Here is a 20,561-nt window from a genome sequence, read left to right as displayed (position 1 = left end):
CAGGGAAGACTTCATGAAGCTGGTAGCATGTGAGGATGCCCTTGAGGGATAAATAAGACTTTGAAGTAGGGTAAAAGAATGGAATTTTGGGCAGAAAGAGTAGCAGTAGCAACAGAAATGTAGGGAAGGTGGAGACACATTTGGAAGACATGGTGTAGGCTTAAAAGACAGTTTGTTCATCTGGATATGAGTACTAAGGGAGAGAGAGGACTCCAGCTGTTCCCTAGGAGGGGATGTGGAGCGGGGGGGGGGAGGGGGAGGGCTTGCAGGGGGCTCTGAGTCTGCGCAGTGAGCATCCATTGTGAAAGTGGGTGGTTAGGGTCATAATGGTAACAGAGGCATTCAGTCAGATGCACGGTTTACCAAGCAATGTGTTGTCTCAGATACCCATACGAGGTAGAAAGAGCTGTAGAAATTGAGAGCTAATGATGCCTGGCTTGCAACAGTGATGATTCTGATAGAGTCAGTCTGGGGTAGCTCTGGGAGTCTGTTATTAATAAGCTCCCAGGTAATGCTGAATCAGGTGGGCTATGGATCAGGCTTTTGTCGGATGTGGGTGTCATGGGACAAGTCCTGGGCTGGGACTCAGAGGAAGGGCGTTCTGGCCTCGAGTCTTCCCCTAATGTGCTGTGCAGTCTTGTACAGCCACTTCCCATCTCTGGGCCTGTTTCCTCTATAAAGTAAGGGGGTTGGTCTAGGTCAACAAGTCTCAACACAGGCTGCACAGTGGTCACTATTGGAGAGCCTTGACAGAGTGCTGGTGCCTGCGCCACACTCCCCGAGTGTCCTGAGCTAGCCTGGCAGGCCTTCACACTGCGGTGAGTTTGCCTGTGTATGTGTGTTTGGAAAGCTTTCAGGTGATTCCACATGCTGCTGGAGTTGAGCACTACCATCTAGTGCTCCTTCTTGTTCTAGAATTCCAAGTCTGCACAACACTACGTTAGCTATGCCTCATTTCTTCATTAATCCCTGTCATGGGGGAAGAGTATCCTACATAAGACAGTTTTTCCAGGTAATTAAAGAGTACTTCATTAAGCACCAATCTTTTAAAACTTCTGCTCTTCCTGATCCTTCTTCTTAAAACATCAAAATGTTTTTGATGATTTAAAGTCACCACTATGGTCATTCATTTGTGCATTTATTCAATAAATAGGCATTTGGCATCTATTGTATGTTAGGTGCTTATGAATAAAATGTTATAGTGCAGTAGAAAGATGGATGGACCGTGGGTCAGTAATAATAATGATGACTAATATTTAAATATTTGTGAAGTGTTTACTCTATGGTGGGCACTGTTCTAAGCACTCTCATTTTATTATTATATTTAATCCTTACAACAGTCCTCCAAGGCAGGTACAGTTATATCCCCATATTACAGTTTGGGAAACCAAGGCAAGAGAAGTCCTGTATTTTCTCTAGGTCACCAACTGGTTGAGGCAGAGCCGGGGTTCTAATCACTCCCAGACCTCCCTGTGTGACCTGAAACAATGTTGGTCCCTCCCAGAGCCCTCACGTCTTATGATCCATGCCTGCCCTTCAGGTCCCTCAGGCGGTCCCTCACCTGCATCAAGGAGAGCCTGCGGATCTTCATCGACCTGGGGGAGGAAGACAAGGCTGCCGAGGCCTGGCTCAGGGCTGGGCGACTCCACTACCTCCTGCAGGAAGACGAGCTGGTGGAGCTGTACCTGCAGGTAGGCCTGCTGCACAGCTCATCTGCTGACTTGGGCCATTTTGGGAGGCAGCTGTAGCCTCCAAAGGGACCATCTGGAGCTAGAGAGAGGTGATGTCCTCTCCTTGGAGGGAAAGTCAACACTGGCTGCTCCCTGGACACAAGATGGAAATCAGGGCAGTCTGAATACAGGTGGCAAAGAGCCAGTCCCTGAGTCCATACACACATGGAAGCTCCCAAAGAACATGGTGGGAGACTCCCTCACCTGTCATGTCGGGTACATCCATCTTTCCAAAGCTTGGCACACACCTCGACTTCAGTGTTGTGCTGCAATTTGAGGTGAGGTTGATATATGTGGAATGTTAACATTATTGTTCTCAAACTGTATGACCTTGGACTTGCTACATGAGCTCTCTAGGCCTCAGATTCTTCATGAGGGAACCCAATCTCTAGTAAGGATTAGGCGTATCACTTGCATAGTAAATACATATGCATAGTAAGCAGTTACTAAGTGCTTGGGACTTGGTAAATGCTTAATAAATGGAATTTCATTATTGTTATTAGCTGCAACTACTGACATGATGATGGTATATAAATAAGATTTGATCCATCAAAAATATGCTTCTCAACTTTTCTCCCTTCCCACTTCTTACTGCCTTCCTTTTTACTCCCCCTTACTCCATTACTTAAACTCCCTCAGACTCACTTGCGCAGAGACTGAGTGGTTGCGTAACATTGATCAAATGCACAGGAGACTTTTGCAAACACATCACATGCATGATGTAGTTTAATCTTCATTACAAGTGCAGCAGGAGTTTCTACTGAAACTCCCATTTTACTCATGAGGCGCAAAGAGGCTGAGTAATTTGCTCAAGGCCATACAGCCAGTGAGCGGTGGGAGCCGCCCCGGCAGTGTGACTGAAAGCTGTCACTCTCAGGCTCCGTTCTGCCTTGGCATTCTAGAGCTGGGAGGATTTTCAGAGAGCAGGTCATTGTTTTGCCTCGTCCTCCCCAGGAGACGGAGGCCCAGAGGAGCTGTTTGGGTTGGCACAGAGCCTCCTGATTCTAGGATCCCGTCTCACCACCTGTCTCCGTGTAGCTGCATATATGCAGTAGCAATAACCGTGGGGTCTTTCCCCACAGATTCACTGGCCAGAACTGGTCCCAGGCCCACCCACCCCAGACTGCCATCTACCTGGAAGTTCTGCAGGTCATTTCCCCAGAAGTGAATCATTTTGTCTGGGGCTGGGCAAGGTCCCTCAGCGGGGCTGTGGTGTGTGCTTCACCCTCAGCTTCCCACCACACTGTTTTGGTGCAGTATCAAAGAGCTTGGCAGAGAGAAAAGTCATGGGGCGAGGAGAAGGGTATTGGGCTGAAGACACTAGCATTTGTTTGCCACTGACCACTGATGTGAACGTGGAGAGGTTTCTTCATGTTTCTGAGCCTGTTTCTCCATCTGGAAAGTGCAGGTGTTGGATGAGATCACTGCTTCTCAAAGTTCAGTCATTCATACGTCAAGGTCACAGTTTTGCCGTACCTGTGTAGCATTTATATCACTTTTTTTTTTTTACTTAACTTCAAGTCGACTTAGCTTTTTACACTTAACAATGCTATCTGAAATCACAGGTTTTGATGTATCATTAATATTTTTTTCCTTAAAACATTAAAATAAATACTTAGCTATAAAAACACAAAATGTTTATCTGTGTACTGCTGAAAATCATTCTAGGGCCAGACGATATAACCTCTCATACAGTGGTGGGGGGGTGCCAGACTAGAGAATCTCAAAGGCTTCCTCCCGGCTCCATGAGTGTGGAGGACAATTCAGGATCCTGGGGATGTCAGCAGAGGGTTAAACTGGGTTGTCTGGATCCCACCTCCGCCAGTTCTGTGGACGTCTGAAGTCTTCTCTCTGTCTTTGACGGTCTCTATGCCCCATGCAGGCAGCCATCCAGAAAGCCCTGAAGCCAGAGGAGCCCTCCCTGGCCCTCAGGCTCTATGAAGAAGCAGGGGACGTGTTCTTCAACGGGACCCGCCGCAGGCATCACGCCGTGGAGTATTACCGAGTGAGTCCCGCTGCGCCCCGTGCCCAGCCGGGCCCTGGCACACACGTGGGGGCCGCGTAGACGTCAGCCTGGCCTGCCCTCGCCTCTTTTGCTGGTGTTTCTTTTTCTTCTCCTTGTCCATGTAAGAAACGTCCAGGCCTGAGAGAGTTTCTATGAGTTTATTGAGCCAAACTGATGACAATTCCTGGGAAGCAAAATCTCAACAGATTGAGAAAAAGCTCCAGAGAATGGCAGATTTGCAACTTATTTTATGCATTAAAATCAAAGGAGGAGACGCAAAGAGGGTTACACGAAATCCACTGGTGGTAGATTAAGGAGACAGGAGAAGGCAAAACAGGGAAATCTCTGGGATTAGATAAAAAGTAGAACAGCCCAGCAGGTGTGGTTCAGCGGTTGAGCGTCAACCTAAGATCCAGGAGATCGCTGTTCGATTCCCAGTCAGGGCACATGCCCGGGTTGCTGACTCGATCCCCAGTGGGGAGCGTGCAGGAGGCAGCCGATCAATGACTCTCTCATCATTGATGTTTCTCTCTCTCTCTCCCTTTCCCTTCCTCTCTCTGAAATCAATAAAGATATATATTAAAAAAAAACAACTAAGTCTCGGAGAGATGAAGTGACGTTCCTAACATTTCATTATAATAAAAATAATAGAAATGACCATCTATTGGACACTCTCACACTGTGCCCACATGCACTTTGTAGATTAGTGCTGTGAGTGCTGAGGGAGCACATGGCTGGGGGTGAATAACTTTCCTGCTCTCAGTCTTCCCAAACTTAGGAGGCCCGCTGACCTCTAGTTCTTGCCCCTCTAAGATCTGGGAAGAGCAACCAAGAGCAAGGGCCAAGAGAGCAAGCTGAGAAAACTTGTGTGTGGAAGCATGACAGATTCCCTTGGTTTTAGTCACTACCACCCCCCAACCCAGCAGTGGAAGGTGAGCCTCCTAGTGTATGGTATATACCCGTGATTCTTGGGAGACTAAGATTCCTTGTGCCTCTCTTTTCAGGGTGGGGCCATTCCTTTAGCAAGGAGAATGAAGGCCGTGAGAACCGAGCTCCGGATTTTCAACAAGCTGACGGAGCTGCAGATCAGCCTGGAAGGCTATGACAAGGCTTTGGAATTTGCCACCCTGGCGGCCAGACTCAGCTCAGTCACAGGTAGGTGGTCCTGTATTGAATGGGAGGGGCAGACACTCCCAGAGAGGCACAACAAAGCAGCCACAGCACAGGCTCTGGGTCAGACTGCATGGGTTCAAATTCCAGGTCCAACTGCAGGGAGACCTTAGCTAAGGAAGCTGCTGAAGTCTCCGGTTTGTCTTTGGCAGATCAGGATTAAAAGTAGCACCCGCCTCATGCAGTTGTTACGAAGACTAATGATTTATCCACGCAGAACCTGTAGCACAGTGCTTGGTATCTAACGCGTCCTTGATAAGTGTTACCTGTGCTACTCTAATTCTTAGGTTAAGGGGGGTATTATTCCCCAGGACAGGGAAAATGGTATTTTATCTTATGCACGGGCAATGGCCAGTAGCAAAAAGATTGTGCCCTATATTTTTAATTGGTTGATTGTATAATTGTATATTTTCCCCCATGAAATTGAAATGTAAATGAAAGTCAGATTCCCATTAACTTAGCTCACCACATTGCCTAAATAGTTTGCATTAGTGGGAAACACTCTAAGTCATTAAAACAGAAAGTAGGGAGAATAAAAAAGTTTTAAAAGGCGCCTTATTTCGAATGTTGGTGCTCAAGGGAAAGCAGGTTTGATTAGAGGAGCCTTGGTTAGATATGGAGGCAAATACAGTCTTCCCTGATGATTCTAGAAGGGACTTCTGGGCATGCTTAAGGGCACAAAATGTTTATGCTACCGGAGGATATTGTGTCTAATTGCACCTCAGAGCTCTTCTCTTCCTCTCTTTTTCTTTACTGCACAAAAACTCTGAGCCACTGTCTGCTGATCTTAGGCCTTTGGGGCCCCAGGTAGCTGCCTCTAGGAGCACTCTGTATCTTTCCCTAAACAGAAGCTGAATGGAGGCCATTTTCACTCTCTTGAGCTTCCCTGTGACTGCATTTGTCCATATCAAAGAATTTTCTTTTCCCTTGGATTTTCTATTATAATTTGGGCTTTTGTCCCTTTAAAGCTTAAAAGTGATGTTTTTAGATTGCATCAAGCAGCCACCTTGCAAATATTCTAAAAAAATAACCAAAAACAAAACAAACACAACCCATTGGAAGCCTTTGTTCTCTTTAAAAGGCCACTTTGTATTAAAGGAATTAGTTATTAAAACAAACCCACCCAAAACCAAAACAACAAGATCTAGGCTCATTAGAATGAAGGTTCCATAGTGTGGGTTACTGGTGAGCGGGCCTCTGTGGCTTCTCTGATACCAGAGTTGATAAAGGGGCAGTGCTGACCCCTGCTGGAGGCAGCCCAGAGCCCTCAGGACAGTCCGTGTGTGGAGCAGACACGTGTTCTAGTTATTTCATTGTAAAGCATCCTTAGCTGTTCCGTCTGCTTGTCTTGTCACCACATCCCATTACAGGAATTTGGAAGTAATTATTTCTCAGAACCTTGAGTTAAGGTGGCAGTAGTAGGGAGAAAGTTTCCTTCAGGAAGTATCCCAGAAAATCTTGACTAGCACACTCTCAGACAGCTCTGCGTTTTCTTTTCTAACACTTATCACTGGTGTAATTTTACTTTTGTTTGTGGGATTATTGAAGGAATGTTTGTGTCCTATGAGACAATAACCGTCATGAGACAGGAACCTGTCTGCTATGTTCCTTATGTCCCAAGCACAGTCCCTGGTACCTAACAGACCTTCACAAAATTGTGCAGAATGACTGAGGGAACAAGTGATGTGAAGTGTTGGCTGCCAGAATCTCTCTCAGTCTTCCAATTCCTAGGAGACCAGAAGCAGAAGCTGGTGGCCTTTCACCGTCTGGCTACGGTGTACTATTCCCTGCACATGTACGAGATGGCCGAGGACTGCTACCTGAAGACACTGTCCCTCTGTCCAGCCTGGCTGCAGAGTCCCAAGGAGGCCTTGTACTATGCAAAGGTATATTGTCGCCTGGGCCGACTCACCTTCTACCAGCTGAAGGTAAGAGCCAGGCTTCTAAGATCATGTGAGAGCTGCCATTAAACTAGGTTCTTCCCTGACCCTGAGCCTTCAGGGTAGAGCTGAGATGGCCCAGATGGGGGTCCCGTCTCATAGGATGGGGAGTGACTCCACTGGGGACCCACTGGCTCTATCTACTCCACCCCATTGGAGAGCTCAAAGATGCCTCCCATCTCTGAGGACAGATCTTAGCCCCTCTTTTTCCTTGCTCTGCTCTGATTCCTGTGGCCACTTTACCTATCAGGTGCTATGGGCACATTGCCTAGTGCCTGAGAGCATCCCAACAGCCCATGATAACATATGGGACCCAAACACAAGGACTATAAGCTCCAAAATGAAAATCAAAATTAATGCTTACCTGTGTGTCTACAAGCTGTTATAGGTCAACTAGTCAACTGCAACTCACTTATAAAGTTATATAAACTGTATTTTAGGAGGAATCTGTTTGAGGTAAGGAGGTGCAAGTCTTCGAATGTCAGCGTGCCCAGGTTCTTAGAAGGTCTCAGTCCTGATTCTCCTGTTTGCTCTGCTGGAGTTGAATCCAGAGCTTACTTTCCCAGCCACTTCTAAAACTGTGAAGGAGATCTGGAACTCTTACAATTCTGGCCCTCAAATCTTGTCCCCACTCATTGGCTTCCCTTTATCAAAGATCCCGGTCTGCTCCCTCACAAGCCTTAATCTCTTAATACAGTGGCCTCTGAGTCACGCCTGTGTTTTGCCCCAGGGAATCCTCAGAGCAACTCTGCTGTCCTTTTCTTATTTGCCAGACGTTGTTTCTGGCTTGGATTAATTTTCGAGTTATGAGGGTTAATGGGAACCAGACATCCCTTTTTGCGTCTCACCCAAAGCAGCATCTGTTCCTCATCTCTGCCGTGGAGGGGGGAACAGCTGGGTAGTGAAGGACTCCCCAGCCCTCTTGCCTCCCTGTCCCACAGCTCCCAGGAAGCGGTTCAGGGACAAAGTGCGTGTGATCCAACTCTATCCACTAAAGGCTCTAGGGCTTGTCAGGAGAACTCAGCTCAAACTAGCTTAAGCAGAAAAGGCATTTTGTTGGCTTAAATGACAGGGAAGTTCAGGAATAAATTCAGTTGCCGGTAGTTCTGGTGCTGACACTCAAACACCATCATGCATTTCCCGCCTCTCACATCTCTTGGCTCTGATGCTTCCACTTCTCTGTGTTTCTTGGTCTCCTTCCCCTCCCACAACTGGCAGGCATAAGCCCACATCTAAAAGGGTAAGGGGCCATTTTCTCTGGTAGGCCACACTGGAAGGCGGGGAGGGACTGGGATAGGTCAGCTTGAGTCATCTTTGCATTCCTGAAGCCCTGTGTCCAAAGGGAGGCTGCTTCATGATTGGCCGGCCCCAGGTAAAGTGCCACCTGAGCCTGGGGAGGAGAGCCACCAGAGTTAGCAGAGCCCTGGATTGAAGGGGAGTAGGGAAGAAGCTCCCCCAACCTCTCCTGGAAATGTTGCTAATGCTGTCTCTTCTTTGCCCCCGTGCCACGGGGTTAGGATGCCCACGATGCCACTGAGTACTTCTGGCTGGCCCTGGCAGCAGCGGTCCTGCTGGGTGACGAGGAGCTGCAGGACACCATCAGGAGCAGGCTGGACAGCATCTGCAAGAGTCCCTTGTGGCTCAGCAGCCCGACTGGGCGCTCCGCAGAGAGGGCACGGTGGCTTAGTGGTGGCGGCCTGGCCCTCTGAGGAGAGCTGTCCCATCTCTGATCAGTTGCCATGGCCAGAAGTTGCCTCCCTGCCTTAGTCTCCTGGACACTAATCGGAGGGTCTGAGTCGTCACCTGGCCCAGCCCCCTCAGTTTACAGGGGGAAGAACACAGTCTGGAGGGAGAGGGGCTCATTCTGGGCTGGCCACACCAGTGGTGAGTGACGGAGCTGGGGTGAGAAGTCCTGGCTTTGGGTCTAGAGCCTCACCAGTGGACGGTGGCCCTTCTACACACATGGCCTTGGAAATATGCTTTCTCAACACACGGTTCTCCTGGAGAAAATGCGAAACCCTGCCTCTGGGAAACCTCACTGCTTCTCCAGGGAAATCAGGAACCGTGCTGAGAGGAGGCAAGCAGACTGACTCTGCACCCTCACTGACTTTGCTCAGGGAAAGACCCCTCCCCTTGCCCGTGGAGAAACCTGGGGACCAGCAGGTGGGAATGACCATGCTCTTAGCCCAAAAGATGCAGCCTCAGAATGTCCCCTGGAAGGCACAGGGTGTGAGGTGGAATGCAGATTCTGTCTATCCTGCTCCTAGGAACCCCTGGAAAGCTTCCCAAGGGCCAGGGTATAAAAAAGGAACACTAACACCTGGCCGGCATGGCTCAGCTGTTGAGCCTCGACCTAGGATCCAGGAGATTGAGGTTCGATTCCTGGTCAAGACACATGCCCAGCAGGGGGCGTGCAGGAGGCAGCCAATCAGTGACTCTCATCACTGATGTTTCTCTCTCTTTTTCCCTCTCCCTTCCACTCTCTGAAATCAATAAAAAATATATATTAAAAAAAAAAAAAACTGAACACTAAGACAGCTATGATGTAAATTACATGTAAATAGTGTATATTATTAAATATTGCCCATTTACATTTGTATACATTTGTCCCCTTTATAATAGGGAGAGATGGGATGGGAGGCCTGAAGGATGGGTGTGGTCAGATTTCAGGGCAGCTCCTCGACAAAGCATGTCTATCAGTTTCTATCACTGATGGCACACGCAGTGGCTGGAACATTGTTAGTGAGCTCACAGTCCCTGTAGGAAGGCAGGATTCCAAGGCCAACTTGCAGGGTAGCTCACAAGGCTACGGTCAAGGTGTCAGCCGTGGCTGCAACCTTCTCAAGCTCGGCTGGGGGAAAAATCCACTTTCAAACTCATGCACATCATGTTGGCAGGAAGCAGTGCCTCGATTGCTGTGGCCAGAGGCTGCCCAAGCTCCCTGCTTCATCACAGTGAGCCAGCGAAAGAGCGAGAAAGGGAAGTCACAGGCTTCTCATAACCTAATCTCAGCAGCAATATCCAATTCGCTTTGCCTGTTCTATTCCTTATAAAAGTGAGGCCCGGCCGGGCGTGGATCAGCAGTTGAGCGTCGACCTAGGATCCAGGCGATCGGGGTTCGATTCCCGGTCAGGGCACATGCCCACACAAAAAGGGAGGGAAGTACCAAGGGTGTAAACACTAGGAGGCAGGGAATCACTGGGGCCATTTCAGAAGCTGCCTACCCCAGTAGTTCTGCCTCAGTAGGTCTGGGAGACACCCCCGGAATATGCATTTTTAATGAGCAACTCCAGTGATCCTGAGGCAGGTGGTTCACCCTGGCTCTGAACTGTGGGAACACACAAGAAGATCCAGCCATGGGGCTCCCCATCCCAATGTCCAACAGCTTCCATTTTGCTGTGAGACCCTCTCTCCTTAATTTCTGGCTTCTTGGGCCAAACATACGGTTGGTGGTGTGTTGGGATGGGGAGCGGGTGGTGAATTGAATCAACATTGCATCTTTCAATCACCAAGCTTGTCTATACATCAGTACAAGCTCTTAGGAGCTTGCTTGGTTGTCAAAACACTCTACAGAATTTTCTTCTCCAGAAAGGAAAGGAAGTGGCCTAATTCACTACCATGTAAAATAGATGTGGTTTTGCTCCAACCACAAACCGTAAAATCCCGTGCGGGGATAGATGCTGTGGAGGAGTCTAACCTCCTGTGCAGAGTCCTTTCAAAAGCATTCCTGGGAGCTGATCAGGGGCACACGGGTGCCAGAGCTGGTGCGCATCTTACGTTTGAAGAAGGCTTGCTTGGCCCTGGAGCAGGTGCCCTCACTCATTCCCCATTGGACTCATGTTACAGACCCTCCCCCTTTCCCACTGACCCATGACTCTCCTGGACAGATGCCAATTTCCGTCCCTCTGACAGTGTGGCTCCCATAACTGCACCAGGCTTTTGGTATTGGCTGGTGGGTGGAGAGTACAGAGGGATGTTACTGTACTTAATGTTACTTAACATTGTACTTTAACATTGCCTTAAAGATTTTTCTTCCCCCCCCCGCCCCCCGCAGCCACATCTTACCAGTGACATTGAGCTTATGATCAATTGAAACATCTCATATGAGCTTCTGTTTGACCAGATATTTTTCAGTTGCTACATATAAATTATACACACACATACACACACACATATTTATACATATATATTTAAGTGAAGGGCATAATATCTACCCACATTACATTTCTTTGAGAATTTTGGTTAACATTTACTGATTCTGTGCACTTTGGTTCATCTATAAATTTGGTAAGTCTGCCTCTCACTAGGTCAGTTATAAAAATGTTCAGCTCACTTGCAAAGATAAGAGTAGGGCTTCTTTTTTTTTTAAATAAGGAAAACACTGTACTGTGTCATTGCAAGGACTACATCCTATATGCAAATTGCTCTACTGAAATCATTTTTAAAGTGTTTGAAAATTTCATTTAAAAAATATGGGTAGCCTGGCTGGGCGTGGCTCAGCGGTTGAGCGGCGACCTAGGATCCAGGAGATCAGGGTTCAATTCCCAGTCAGGGCACATGCCTGGGTTGCGGGCTCAATCCCCCGTTGGGGGCATGCAAGAGACAGCCCATCAATGACTCTCATCATTGATGTTTCTATCTATCTCTCTCTCTCCCTCTCCTTTCCTCTCTCTGAAATCAATAAAGATACATTTTTAAAAATATGGGTAACTATTCCCCTTGAAATCGTGTTGAAGCTGTTTTCTCATGATCCACAGAGGGTGAAGTGGTGACTGGATCTGGTCTCTATTTAAGCAGGTTTTATTATACATATATAGTGACCAAAGATGATTTATCTAAACTTGTGTGGCCTGCCTGGCTCCTGGATCCTTGCATCTAACCTAAATAAAGAGCAAGGAGGGAATGACGACATCATGGAAAACCCTGTAACGTATTTTCTCAGCTTCTAGGTACATTACTTCCCTAGTTAACATTGTTAATGCTCCAAAATCCAATATGGACTTTATCTTGTTCTTATTTGCTTTTCCATTATTTCAAGATGTCTTTATCTTGTGTGTGTGTGTTTTGTAAGGGGTAGGGGTTCAGAATAGGGAACCAGGTGGCGGGGGCAAGGGGAAACCTGGATTTGGGTCTTGAATTTGACATTAAATTGCAATGTGACCTCATGTTAGTCACTTAACCTCTGTACACCTCAGATCTCTGATCTCTAATATAAAAAGTATGATCCCGGCTCTGGGGTCCTTTCCAGCAAGTTATTTCCATATTGTATGAGCAGGAAGAGAGATTTGCGTCTGGGAAATGAAATCATTTGCTTTTATGGCCCAGTTCTGTTATCTTCTTCTCCCAGGTGAGTAAGCTAAGAAATAGAAAACTAATTTTCTCCCGGTCACACAGGTAGGTAGTACCCTGCATCTCACGACCCAAGCACTGAGCTGCACTAATGGCAGGGTTCTCTCGTGCACGGTGACCTTCAAGGTTGCACGCATGTGTGGGTGTATGTGTGCATGCGTCTGTCACCATGCACACCACCCAAGCAGCCATTTACCAACCTTTTTCTAAATTGATTTACTTCCCTTACTCGTATGAATTAATTTTATGAGATGACTGGTGTACATTACAGAAAATCTTGCGTTGCTTTCCATAAACAGTATTTCATAAATGAAAGCAAATGTGGTGAAAATGAAATGATTCACTAAACTCAAGCTAGATACTGTTGCCAAGGCGAGTGCTCAGCCTAGGCTCCATCAGGCATTATCTGAAAATAAAAAGACTGACAACTGGCAGGGAGTGTTGAAGATAGACCAAAGCTGTCCTCAAGCATCCAGAAAAACGGAGAAAGCAGTGCAGAGGACTCACCTCCCCACAAGGAGAGGCAGCACTGCTCAGTGCCTTGTCTGGGCGTGAGCTGCCCACTTCAGGGAAGTGGGCCTCACTTGGGTGAGAGGGGAGGGGCACAGCATGTAACATAGGCCTCAGGATGAGGAGCACTGTGGTGGGAGCTCCGGCATGGGAGTGAGGGCTTCCTGGAAAAGGTGAGATCTAAGCCGAGTCTATACTTCTAACTGCAGGCCAGGGGGTGGAGAGGGCCTGGCATTTTCTGAAAAGAGCCACAAGTTCAGCAAAGCTGGAGCTAAGTCAAGGAGGTAAGGAGGGGAAGTGAGAGGAGAGGCTGGAGACAGACCCTGAAGGCCGTCACAAAAGCGCACACGCCATTAGCACACACACCTAACCCTAAACTTTACTCTGAACCTAAAGATCACTCTAAAATTTATGCAAAAATAAACCCCTAAGTTTACTCTAATGTTAATGCTAACCCTAAATCTCAATTTAACCCTAAACATACAGTAACCTTAACTTTCGCAGTAACTGTCACTCACACTTTAAGTTATATCTGTACTTGGAAAGTCAGACACCAACACCCCAAGTGTTTGCCACAGTTATCCTTTTTGTCGGTGTTTGTCACAGGAAGTCATGGAGGTGATCACAGGGAACAGGGACAGATTGTTTTTTTCTCCATGTATGTGAAACAGCCAGCGTTGTGGCTTTTGTCTCAGTTTGGACAGTAATAGCCTCATCCTCAGGAAAAAAGCCTGCAGTGTTCAGATGGCCATTTTACTGGACTTAGGGTCAGAAAACCAACCTGAGATTCCAGAGGGATGAGAACTTCCAATGACCCAAGTTTGGTGAGCACCACAAAAAACCTGTTGGTACAAGCTCACCTTACTTGTTCCAAAGTTGTTACTGTTTCCAGTTCAGGAGAGAGTGACCTTGTGAGCCACGGACACTAAGGTTTCCTGCTTCAGCTCAGGCTGTGCCCAGGAACCTGGGACAGAGTAGTATAGACGCAGAGACCCGAGACTCTGGTTACTGGCCAAAGAAAGTTCACAAAATATAAGAAAAAAAGTGTAGCCACAGGTGTCCCTCATGATTACAACTCTTGTTTTCTCTAGTCAATTACCTGGGCAGTGAGGGAGGGGAAGGGGAGGAGAGGTGGCCAGGCCCTGGTGAAAACTTCCCAAGCTTGGCTTCTGAGCCCCACAGGTAAGAGAATGGCACAAAATCTCTCTCACCTTCTCCCCTCATGGAAAGCTTTGAGGCAGCCATGCAAATTTTTTCCCAACCCTTCCATGTGGGCCTGGTTCCTACAATTGAGTGCAGTCTCTGCTGCTGTCCTGGTTGCAACCACCAACATGCTAGGATTTACAAAGGGGGGGGAGGGGCTGTGTGTGTGTGTGTGGGTGGGTGGGTGGGTGTGTGTGGTGAAGAAAGTGCAGGAAATGGAGGCAGGGACAACCACCTGTAAAGGAGCAGCCATACTGACCCCTGGAAGCCACAAGGTTGTACCAACAGTGGGCTGGGAACACAGTCCCACTATCATCCCACAGCAGTTCCAGTCTGGACTCCACACTTGTGAGAGCGGTGGTGAGAGAGTCAATGTGGCTGAAAGCCCCAAATCTGAATATAACTGAGAAGAAAGTGCTGACTGTACCTGTGTGTGTTTGGGGGTAGAAAACTGTAAAAAGTTGAGCTACAAAATTATTTCTCCTGTTCTTACTTGATCAAATGAGGAAACACTCTGAGAATTTAGTTGCAATAGTATCAGTCTGTTAGTACTGTTCGTGGGGCACTCACAGGCTCACTCACATTTCCCTGGGCCTGGTGTACTGGAGGTTGAGGACCTTTGGTTTTGCTGGCCAGTGATGTTTAGTTTCATTCATAAGCTGTAACCAAGAGCTTCTGTTGTAGGTGACATGGAGACAAAAAAGACAGGACTTGCATTGAAAGAGGATGTGGTTCTTTCAGTGGGTCCACAGTTTTGATGAGATGCCACTGGTACTGATATATCAAAGTTACACCATTCTCTTCACTGTAACTGCCTCTGCCAGGACAATTGCTTGTAGCTTTGAATAACGCCTTACACACAGAGGAAGCTGTTTTACCATAATAACGCTCACCTCTGATAATAACTTCCTTCCAAAAGAGAAAATGATGAAATATGTTTTAACGTGAAGGTGGGGGAGTGGTAAAAAGGTACTTCCCTGACCGGGAATCGAACCCGGGCCGCGGCGGTGAGAGCGCCGAATCCTAACCACTAGACCACCAGGGAGATGTTGGCGCTGTCCTCTCTAATGAGTTAAGTTTCTGACATGTGACGCAACTTGTAGGCGTGGTTAGCACCTGGCGCATTTCCGAAGCTTAGACTGAATCCCTCTTCCCCTGGCGGCGTTTTAGCCTCTGCAGACCCAGAGATACGTGCGGTGGAGAGCGAGCTGGCTCTGAAGTCTAGGGAGAAAATACCGACAGAAAACGAAAACAAAAAGCGTGTGTCAGAAGTGGGATTCGAACCCACGCCTCCATATGGAGACCAGAATACCCGCAGGCAAGGCGATCCCTTGAGTCTGGCGCCTTAGACCACTCGGCCATCCTGACACCTTCGCCGTTTCCTCCCCGTGTAGCCTTCTGACTGTATCTGTACCTGTACCGATGCCTGCGCTACAATTCCCGGGGCAGGGTCTACTGGAGGGAGGGCGGAGGAGGACCGGAGGGCCCTTGGGGGACAGGACGAGGGCGGCGGTGGTGGCGTCTCTCCCCGCCAGACCGGTCGGAAAACCTGAGGTCCGGATCAGCTCGCGGGAGCCCAACCCTGCGGGGCAGATATCCCGCAGCCGAGGCCGACCGGGCGCTACGCGGCAGCCCAGTGGTTATCCCTCCGTGTCTCCCCGCCCCGGACCCCCGGCTGCAGGGAGGTCGCGGGCACTGGGAGAGCAGAAGGGACGCAACTCTTCTGGCAGCCCAGCCGGCCTCGGACTTCTGTTCCGCAGGACTTCGACTGTGCGCCGCCGCCCGCGCCCCGCGCCCCGCGCCCCGCGCCCCGGGAAGGAGGGGAGAAAAAGTCCCCTGCAGGAGGAGCCCAGGGTCCCGCAGAGCAGGCTGGAATTAGCAACTATGCGCCCGCCGTGAGGCGCGCAGCCGGTGACGCGCGAAGGAGGGTGGGGGCGCCGGCGGCTCAGAGCCCCTCCGGCCCCCTTGCAGCGCAGAGGTTGTTAGGGAGGTTTGTCAAGGGAGACACCTAGGAGGCTTTTTGAGAGTTAAAAACAGATTTATTGAAAACCACCTGGGTGCAGGTGGGGAGAGGCTCAATGGGCAGTCACCACCCCCGAGGAAGTACAGGCTGTTTTTACAGGGCTTAGTCCAACGGGAGGGGGCGGGGAGTGGGGAGTTGGGTAAAGATCAATCTTATTTGTTCTTTCTGTCGTTCCTGGAGTGAGGTACAGGTGTGCTCACTGGTGGTTTAAGGCTTGGCAGGAGATTGTGGTAACTTTGTGGTTCGTAGGTTGCCAAGTTTCTGCGTTCCTGCGTCCACGCAGGTTGCCAAGTTCCCGCTTCCGCGACTGCTCCTACCAACATGGGAGTTTTGGACTCGGTTTGCCAGGGACCTTATTGAGGTGAGCAGAGTCAGGGAGCCATGGAGTAGAATCCCGGAGCAGGAGGCCCTCTGTACAGGGCAGGCCGCGGAGTGGAGTGCGGGGCTGAAGCGGGGACCACTGCAGCCCCTGGCTGGGCCGGATGGCAGTGGGCCAGGTGGTGACAGAGTGAATTTTGAAGGTGGAGCCAACGGGGACGGGTGACATGCAAGAAGTGAAGGGGTGGCCCGTAGATCGAGGATCTTTGACTTGAGTAAGGGGGGAATGCTCTCTCCCTGCTGAGACTGTGGAGTCTGGGAACCCGCAGCTGTCAGCCTTGGAGTCTGAGACGCAGTCGGAGGAACCAAATAAGCAGTTACATGCGCGTCTGGACAGGGAACAGCGCCAGTGGGAGGCTGTAAGTTGGAAGGTTGTCGGCCAACAAACAGCTGGTGTATAAGGCCATGAAACGTGGTGAGCTCACCCGGAAAGTGGCTAGAGGGCAGGGGCTGAGCCCTGGGACACCGGGGAAATCTGAGAAAGAGGAAGCAGGTTAGAAGGCTGAGAAAGAACGGCCAGTGGGGAGGAGAGAAACAGGACAGTGTGCTGCCCTGGAAGCCGCGTGGAGGGGTGTAGACAAGAGGGGGATCCACCATCCAGCACGGCAGAGAGGCAGGAAGATGGACGACGACGACCCATTGGAGCAGGGTTCTGCTGAGGATGGAGGGCAGACCACGTGGTGGCAGCGCATATTAAGGTTCTTTGGGAGACGTTTTTGCTATAAAGGTGATCAGCAAAATGTAATGCTCCCTGCAGGAGACTACAGGAACAAGGAAGGGCTTGGGTTTGTTTGGAAAAACAGAAATTACAGGGTGTGCAGTACTGATGAGAATGATTCAAGGCTGTTGGGCTTCTCAACATCTTGAACCTCTCTGACTCTGTGGTGAAGCTCACAGAAAGCTTCTCATGTTTTTTGTTTGTTTTTAAAAACTGAGGTGAATAAAGCATTTGATAAAATCAAGCACCCACATATAATTAAAAGTCTCAGAAAAGTGGGAATAGAGGGATCATACCTCAGCATAATAAAGCCCATATATGAAAACCTACAGCCAACATCACACTCAATAGGCAAAACCTAAAAGCATTTCCCTTAAGATTAGGAACAAGACAGGGATGTGGTTTTCACCAGTCTTATCCAACATAGTGCTGGAAGTCCTAGCCCTAGCCACATCAATCAGACAAGAGAAATAAAAGACACCCAAATTGGAAATGAGGAAAGAAAACTGTCATTATTTTTAGATGACATGATATTGTACATAGAAAATCCTAAAGACTCCATCAAAAAACTATTGGATCTAACAAATGAATTTAACAAAATACAAAATTAATATTCAGAAATTGATGGCACTTTCATATACTAATAATGGACTACCAGAAAGAGAATTTTTTTTAAAAAATCCCATTTACCATTGTAACAACAACAAAAAAACAGGAATAAATGTAACCAAGGAGGTAAAAGACCTGTAGTCAGAAAACTATAGGACACTGAAGAAAGAAATTGAGGAAGATACAAACAAGTGGAAGCATATACCAAGTTCATGGATAGGAAGAATTAACATCATTAAAATATCCATACTACCCAAAGCAACCTATAGATTCAATGCAATTCCTAATAAAATAAGAGTTACAAATTTCACAGATCTAGACAAATACTTCAAAGTTTTATATGGAACAAAAAAAGACCCCGAACAGCCTCAGCAATCTTGCAAAAGAAGAACAAAGTTGGAGAGATCACCATACCTGATATCAAACTGATATACTACAAGTCCATTGTAATCAAAACAGCCTGGTACTGGCATAAGAACAGGCATATAGGAACAGAAGAGAGAGCCCAGAAATAAACCCATGCCTTTATGATCAATTTATATTTGACAAAGAAGGCAAGAGCATACAATGGAGTAAAGACAGTCTCTTCAAAAAAATGGTGTTGGGAAAATTGGACAGGTATGTGTAAAAAACTGAAACTAGACCACCAACTTACACTATACACAAGAATAAACTCAAAATGTATAAAAGACTTAACTGTGAGTCACGAAACCATAAAAATCCTAGAAGAAAATATAGGCAGTAAAATCTCAGACATCTCTCATAGCAATATTTTTGCCCACATATCTCCTCAGACAAGGGAAACAAAGGAAAAAAGACAATCTTTTAGTCTTTCCCCATTTATTCTGATGTTAGCTCTGTGTTTTTCATACATGCCTTTTACAATGCTGAGGAAGTTCCCTCAATTTTTTTTTTTTTTTTTTAAATCTTTATTGATTCCAGAGAGAGGAAAGGAAAGGGAGAGAGAGAGAGAGAGAAACATCAATGATGAGAGATTCATTGATCGAGCCCACAACCCAGGCATGTGCCCTGACCGGGAATTGAACCCTGATCGCCTGGATCCTAGGTTGACGCTCAACTGCTGAGCCACGCCCGGCTGGGCCCCTCGATATTTTTAAATGCATGAGATAAAATATATAGGATTACAGAGGAAACTAATTATGCTGAAATTCTGTTATCAAAATATTAAAATTAATTTGTGATATTGTAATATGCATACTTATTCATCAACACATTAAATAAGCTATAGTATCATTTGAATTAGTGATAAGTATAAATGACATTCTGAAACGTTTACAACTATAATGTGTAATACTACTGTGGTTTGCTGGCTCCATTATTAATGGAAGGAAATGCTCAGCTAGAGGTTAGCGAAGATAAAGATGGAAATTGTTTTCATCAAAATTCGTGGGACCCTGAGTTTTATCTACTGGAATCCCAGGTTAAAACCCCTGAAGTCAAGAGAAAATTGGTGGTAGGCAAAATGGACACGGCTGGGTGAATATGTGGGGAGGGGGAGTTGGGGAGGGGGAATGTAGTCGTGCCCAGTAAATGGTCGGTCATGTGAGTGTTCAGGACAGTAGCAAAGGCTTCTTGCCCAGTGATTAAGATTCAGGAAGAGGGGACGAGGGCATAAGGGTGTGTGCCAGGGGAGTGACTACTGTGGTAGAACCTGAACTGGAAGGTGGGCAAGGTGGGGAGGGAGGACAGAGGCCGAATGAGTCAGAGACAAGGAGGCAGGCTGGAGTTCTAGTGGGGTCAAAAGTGGACCAGAGATGGTGCACTAGAAAGTCAGGGGTGTTAGAGAGCAAGATGCTTTGGAAATGTTGCCAGGTAGCAAGAAGACACAGCCTTTAAGACGGCCTCGGCAGGATCGGAAAAGTTTTAAAGATGACATTGGACTAAATTGTACTTCTGATGAAATGCTTTATTTCCTAGATTCATTCACTCTAGATTTTTTAGTGTTAAAAAATGTTCCAATTCAGTAAAACATTTCATGTGTAACCTAAAATTTCTACTCCCCAAATACATTGCACTTTGCAGTTCACACTTGGTTTCACTGTTTGGCTTCCAAGCAAGTGGCTATGAAGAATGACGGAATCGTTTAACCCAAGCTGATCTTCCATCTTCACAGCAATGTGCTCAGGTTTATTTCAAATCCACTGTTTAAACTCAGCTATATGTGGTACCTCCAGTCTGTGCAAAATGAGCCCAAATGGTTCCAAACCAAACTGTTAGAAACACTTTGGAAGTGAATATGTGTAGCTGAGTGGGCCTGTGTCCAGAGCTGCCTCAATAATGGGAATTCTCCAAATTAACTTCCATGTAGAATATAATGTTTATTAAAGGGTAAATGATAATGTGCTAATTGAAGTATAAGGATCTTGAGATAGACAAACTAAACCATTATTCTATAATTGTTTAGAACTTAGACCACTGGGGGATTTTGCCTGGGAGAAGTGTTTTAACACTGACACTGTTTACAGTTGACAGGGTCTGGTGGTAATGAAAAACACGCTGACTTATTTGTGTGGGGTATTTTTCGTTTTAATGTTTTTATTGATATGAAAGAGAGAGGAAGGAAGACAGGGGGGAGAGAGAGAGAGATTGATTGGCTGCCTCCCATACGCACCCCAACTGGGAATCAAACCTACAACTGGGTATGTGCCCTGACCAAATCAAACTGGCAAACTTTTGATTTGGTGCATGGGATAACACTCAACCAACTGAGAAATACTGGCTAGGTGTTGTTTGGTTTTACTTTTAGATTTAGATTTTTTACAGGCTCTGGCTCTGGCCCTGGCCCTGGCTCTAGAACCAGCTCTGCTGGGCTGCCTTCTTGCAGTTTCACCTCCTGGGAGTAGTTGCACATGTGTGAGATGACAATGCCCATGGACTTGTGTCAAGGGGTCTTTTTACCTTGTAG

The 20,561-nt window shown here is 47.4% G+C and overlaps 1 protein-coding gene and 2 non-coding genes across 4 annotated transcripts in view; 1 reads left to right on the top strand and 2 right to left on the bottom strand.

Moving 5' to 3' along the window:
* SH3TC2 (SH3 domain and tetratricopeptide repeats 2) overlaps positions 1-9,444 on the top strand; it is a 43,341-nt gene extending 33,897 nt beyond the window's left edge. For both annotated transcript variants that reach the window (XM_016210618.2, XM_087816911.1), the window contains exons 13-17: positions 1,541-1,691; positions 3,613-3,735; positions 4,740-4,890; positions 6,637-6,833; positions 8,363-9,444. In XM_016210618.2, coding sequence (XP_016066104.2) covers positions 1,541-1,691; positions 3,613-3,735; positions 4,740-4,890; positions 6,637-6,833; positions 8,363-8,554 — 814 coding nt within the window. In that variant the 3' untranslated portion in view covers positions 8,555-9,444. The remainder of the gene's footprint in view (positions 1-1,540; positions 1,692-3,612; positions 3,736-4,739; positions 4,891-6,636; positions 6,834-8,362) is intronic.
* A 5,436-nt stretch (positions 9,445-14,880) lies between these two features.
* On the bottom strand, positions 14,881-14,952 carry TRNAE-CUC (transfer RNA glutamic acid (anticodon CUC)). Its single transcript has one exon. It is a non-coding gene; the product is annotated as a tRNA-Glu (tRNA).
* Positions 14,953-15,170: 218 nt separating this feature from the next.
* On the bottom strand, positions 15,171-15,275 carry TRNAL-CAA (transfer RNA leucine (anticodon CAA)). Its single transcript has 2 exons — positions 15,238-15,275; positions 15,171-15,216 (listed from the first exon to the last, which is right to left on the bottom strand). It is a non-coding gene; the product is annotated as a tRNA-Leu (tRNA).
* Between the last annotated feature and the right edge of the window lie 5,286 nt (positions 15,276-20,561).

Source organism: Miniopterus natalensis, chromosome 4 (genome assembly GCF_054644295.1).
Source record: "Miniopterus natalensis isolate mMinNat1 chromosome 4, mMinNat1.hap1, whole genome shotgun sequence".
Classification (NCBI taxonomy): Eukaryota; Metazoa; Chordata; class Mammalia; order Chiroptera; family Miniopteridae; genus Miniopterus; species Miniopterus natalensis.
The sequence above is the reverse complement of the archived record's forward strand: the minus strand, read 5'-3'. Positions and strand labels throughout refer to the sequence as shown.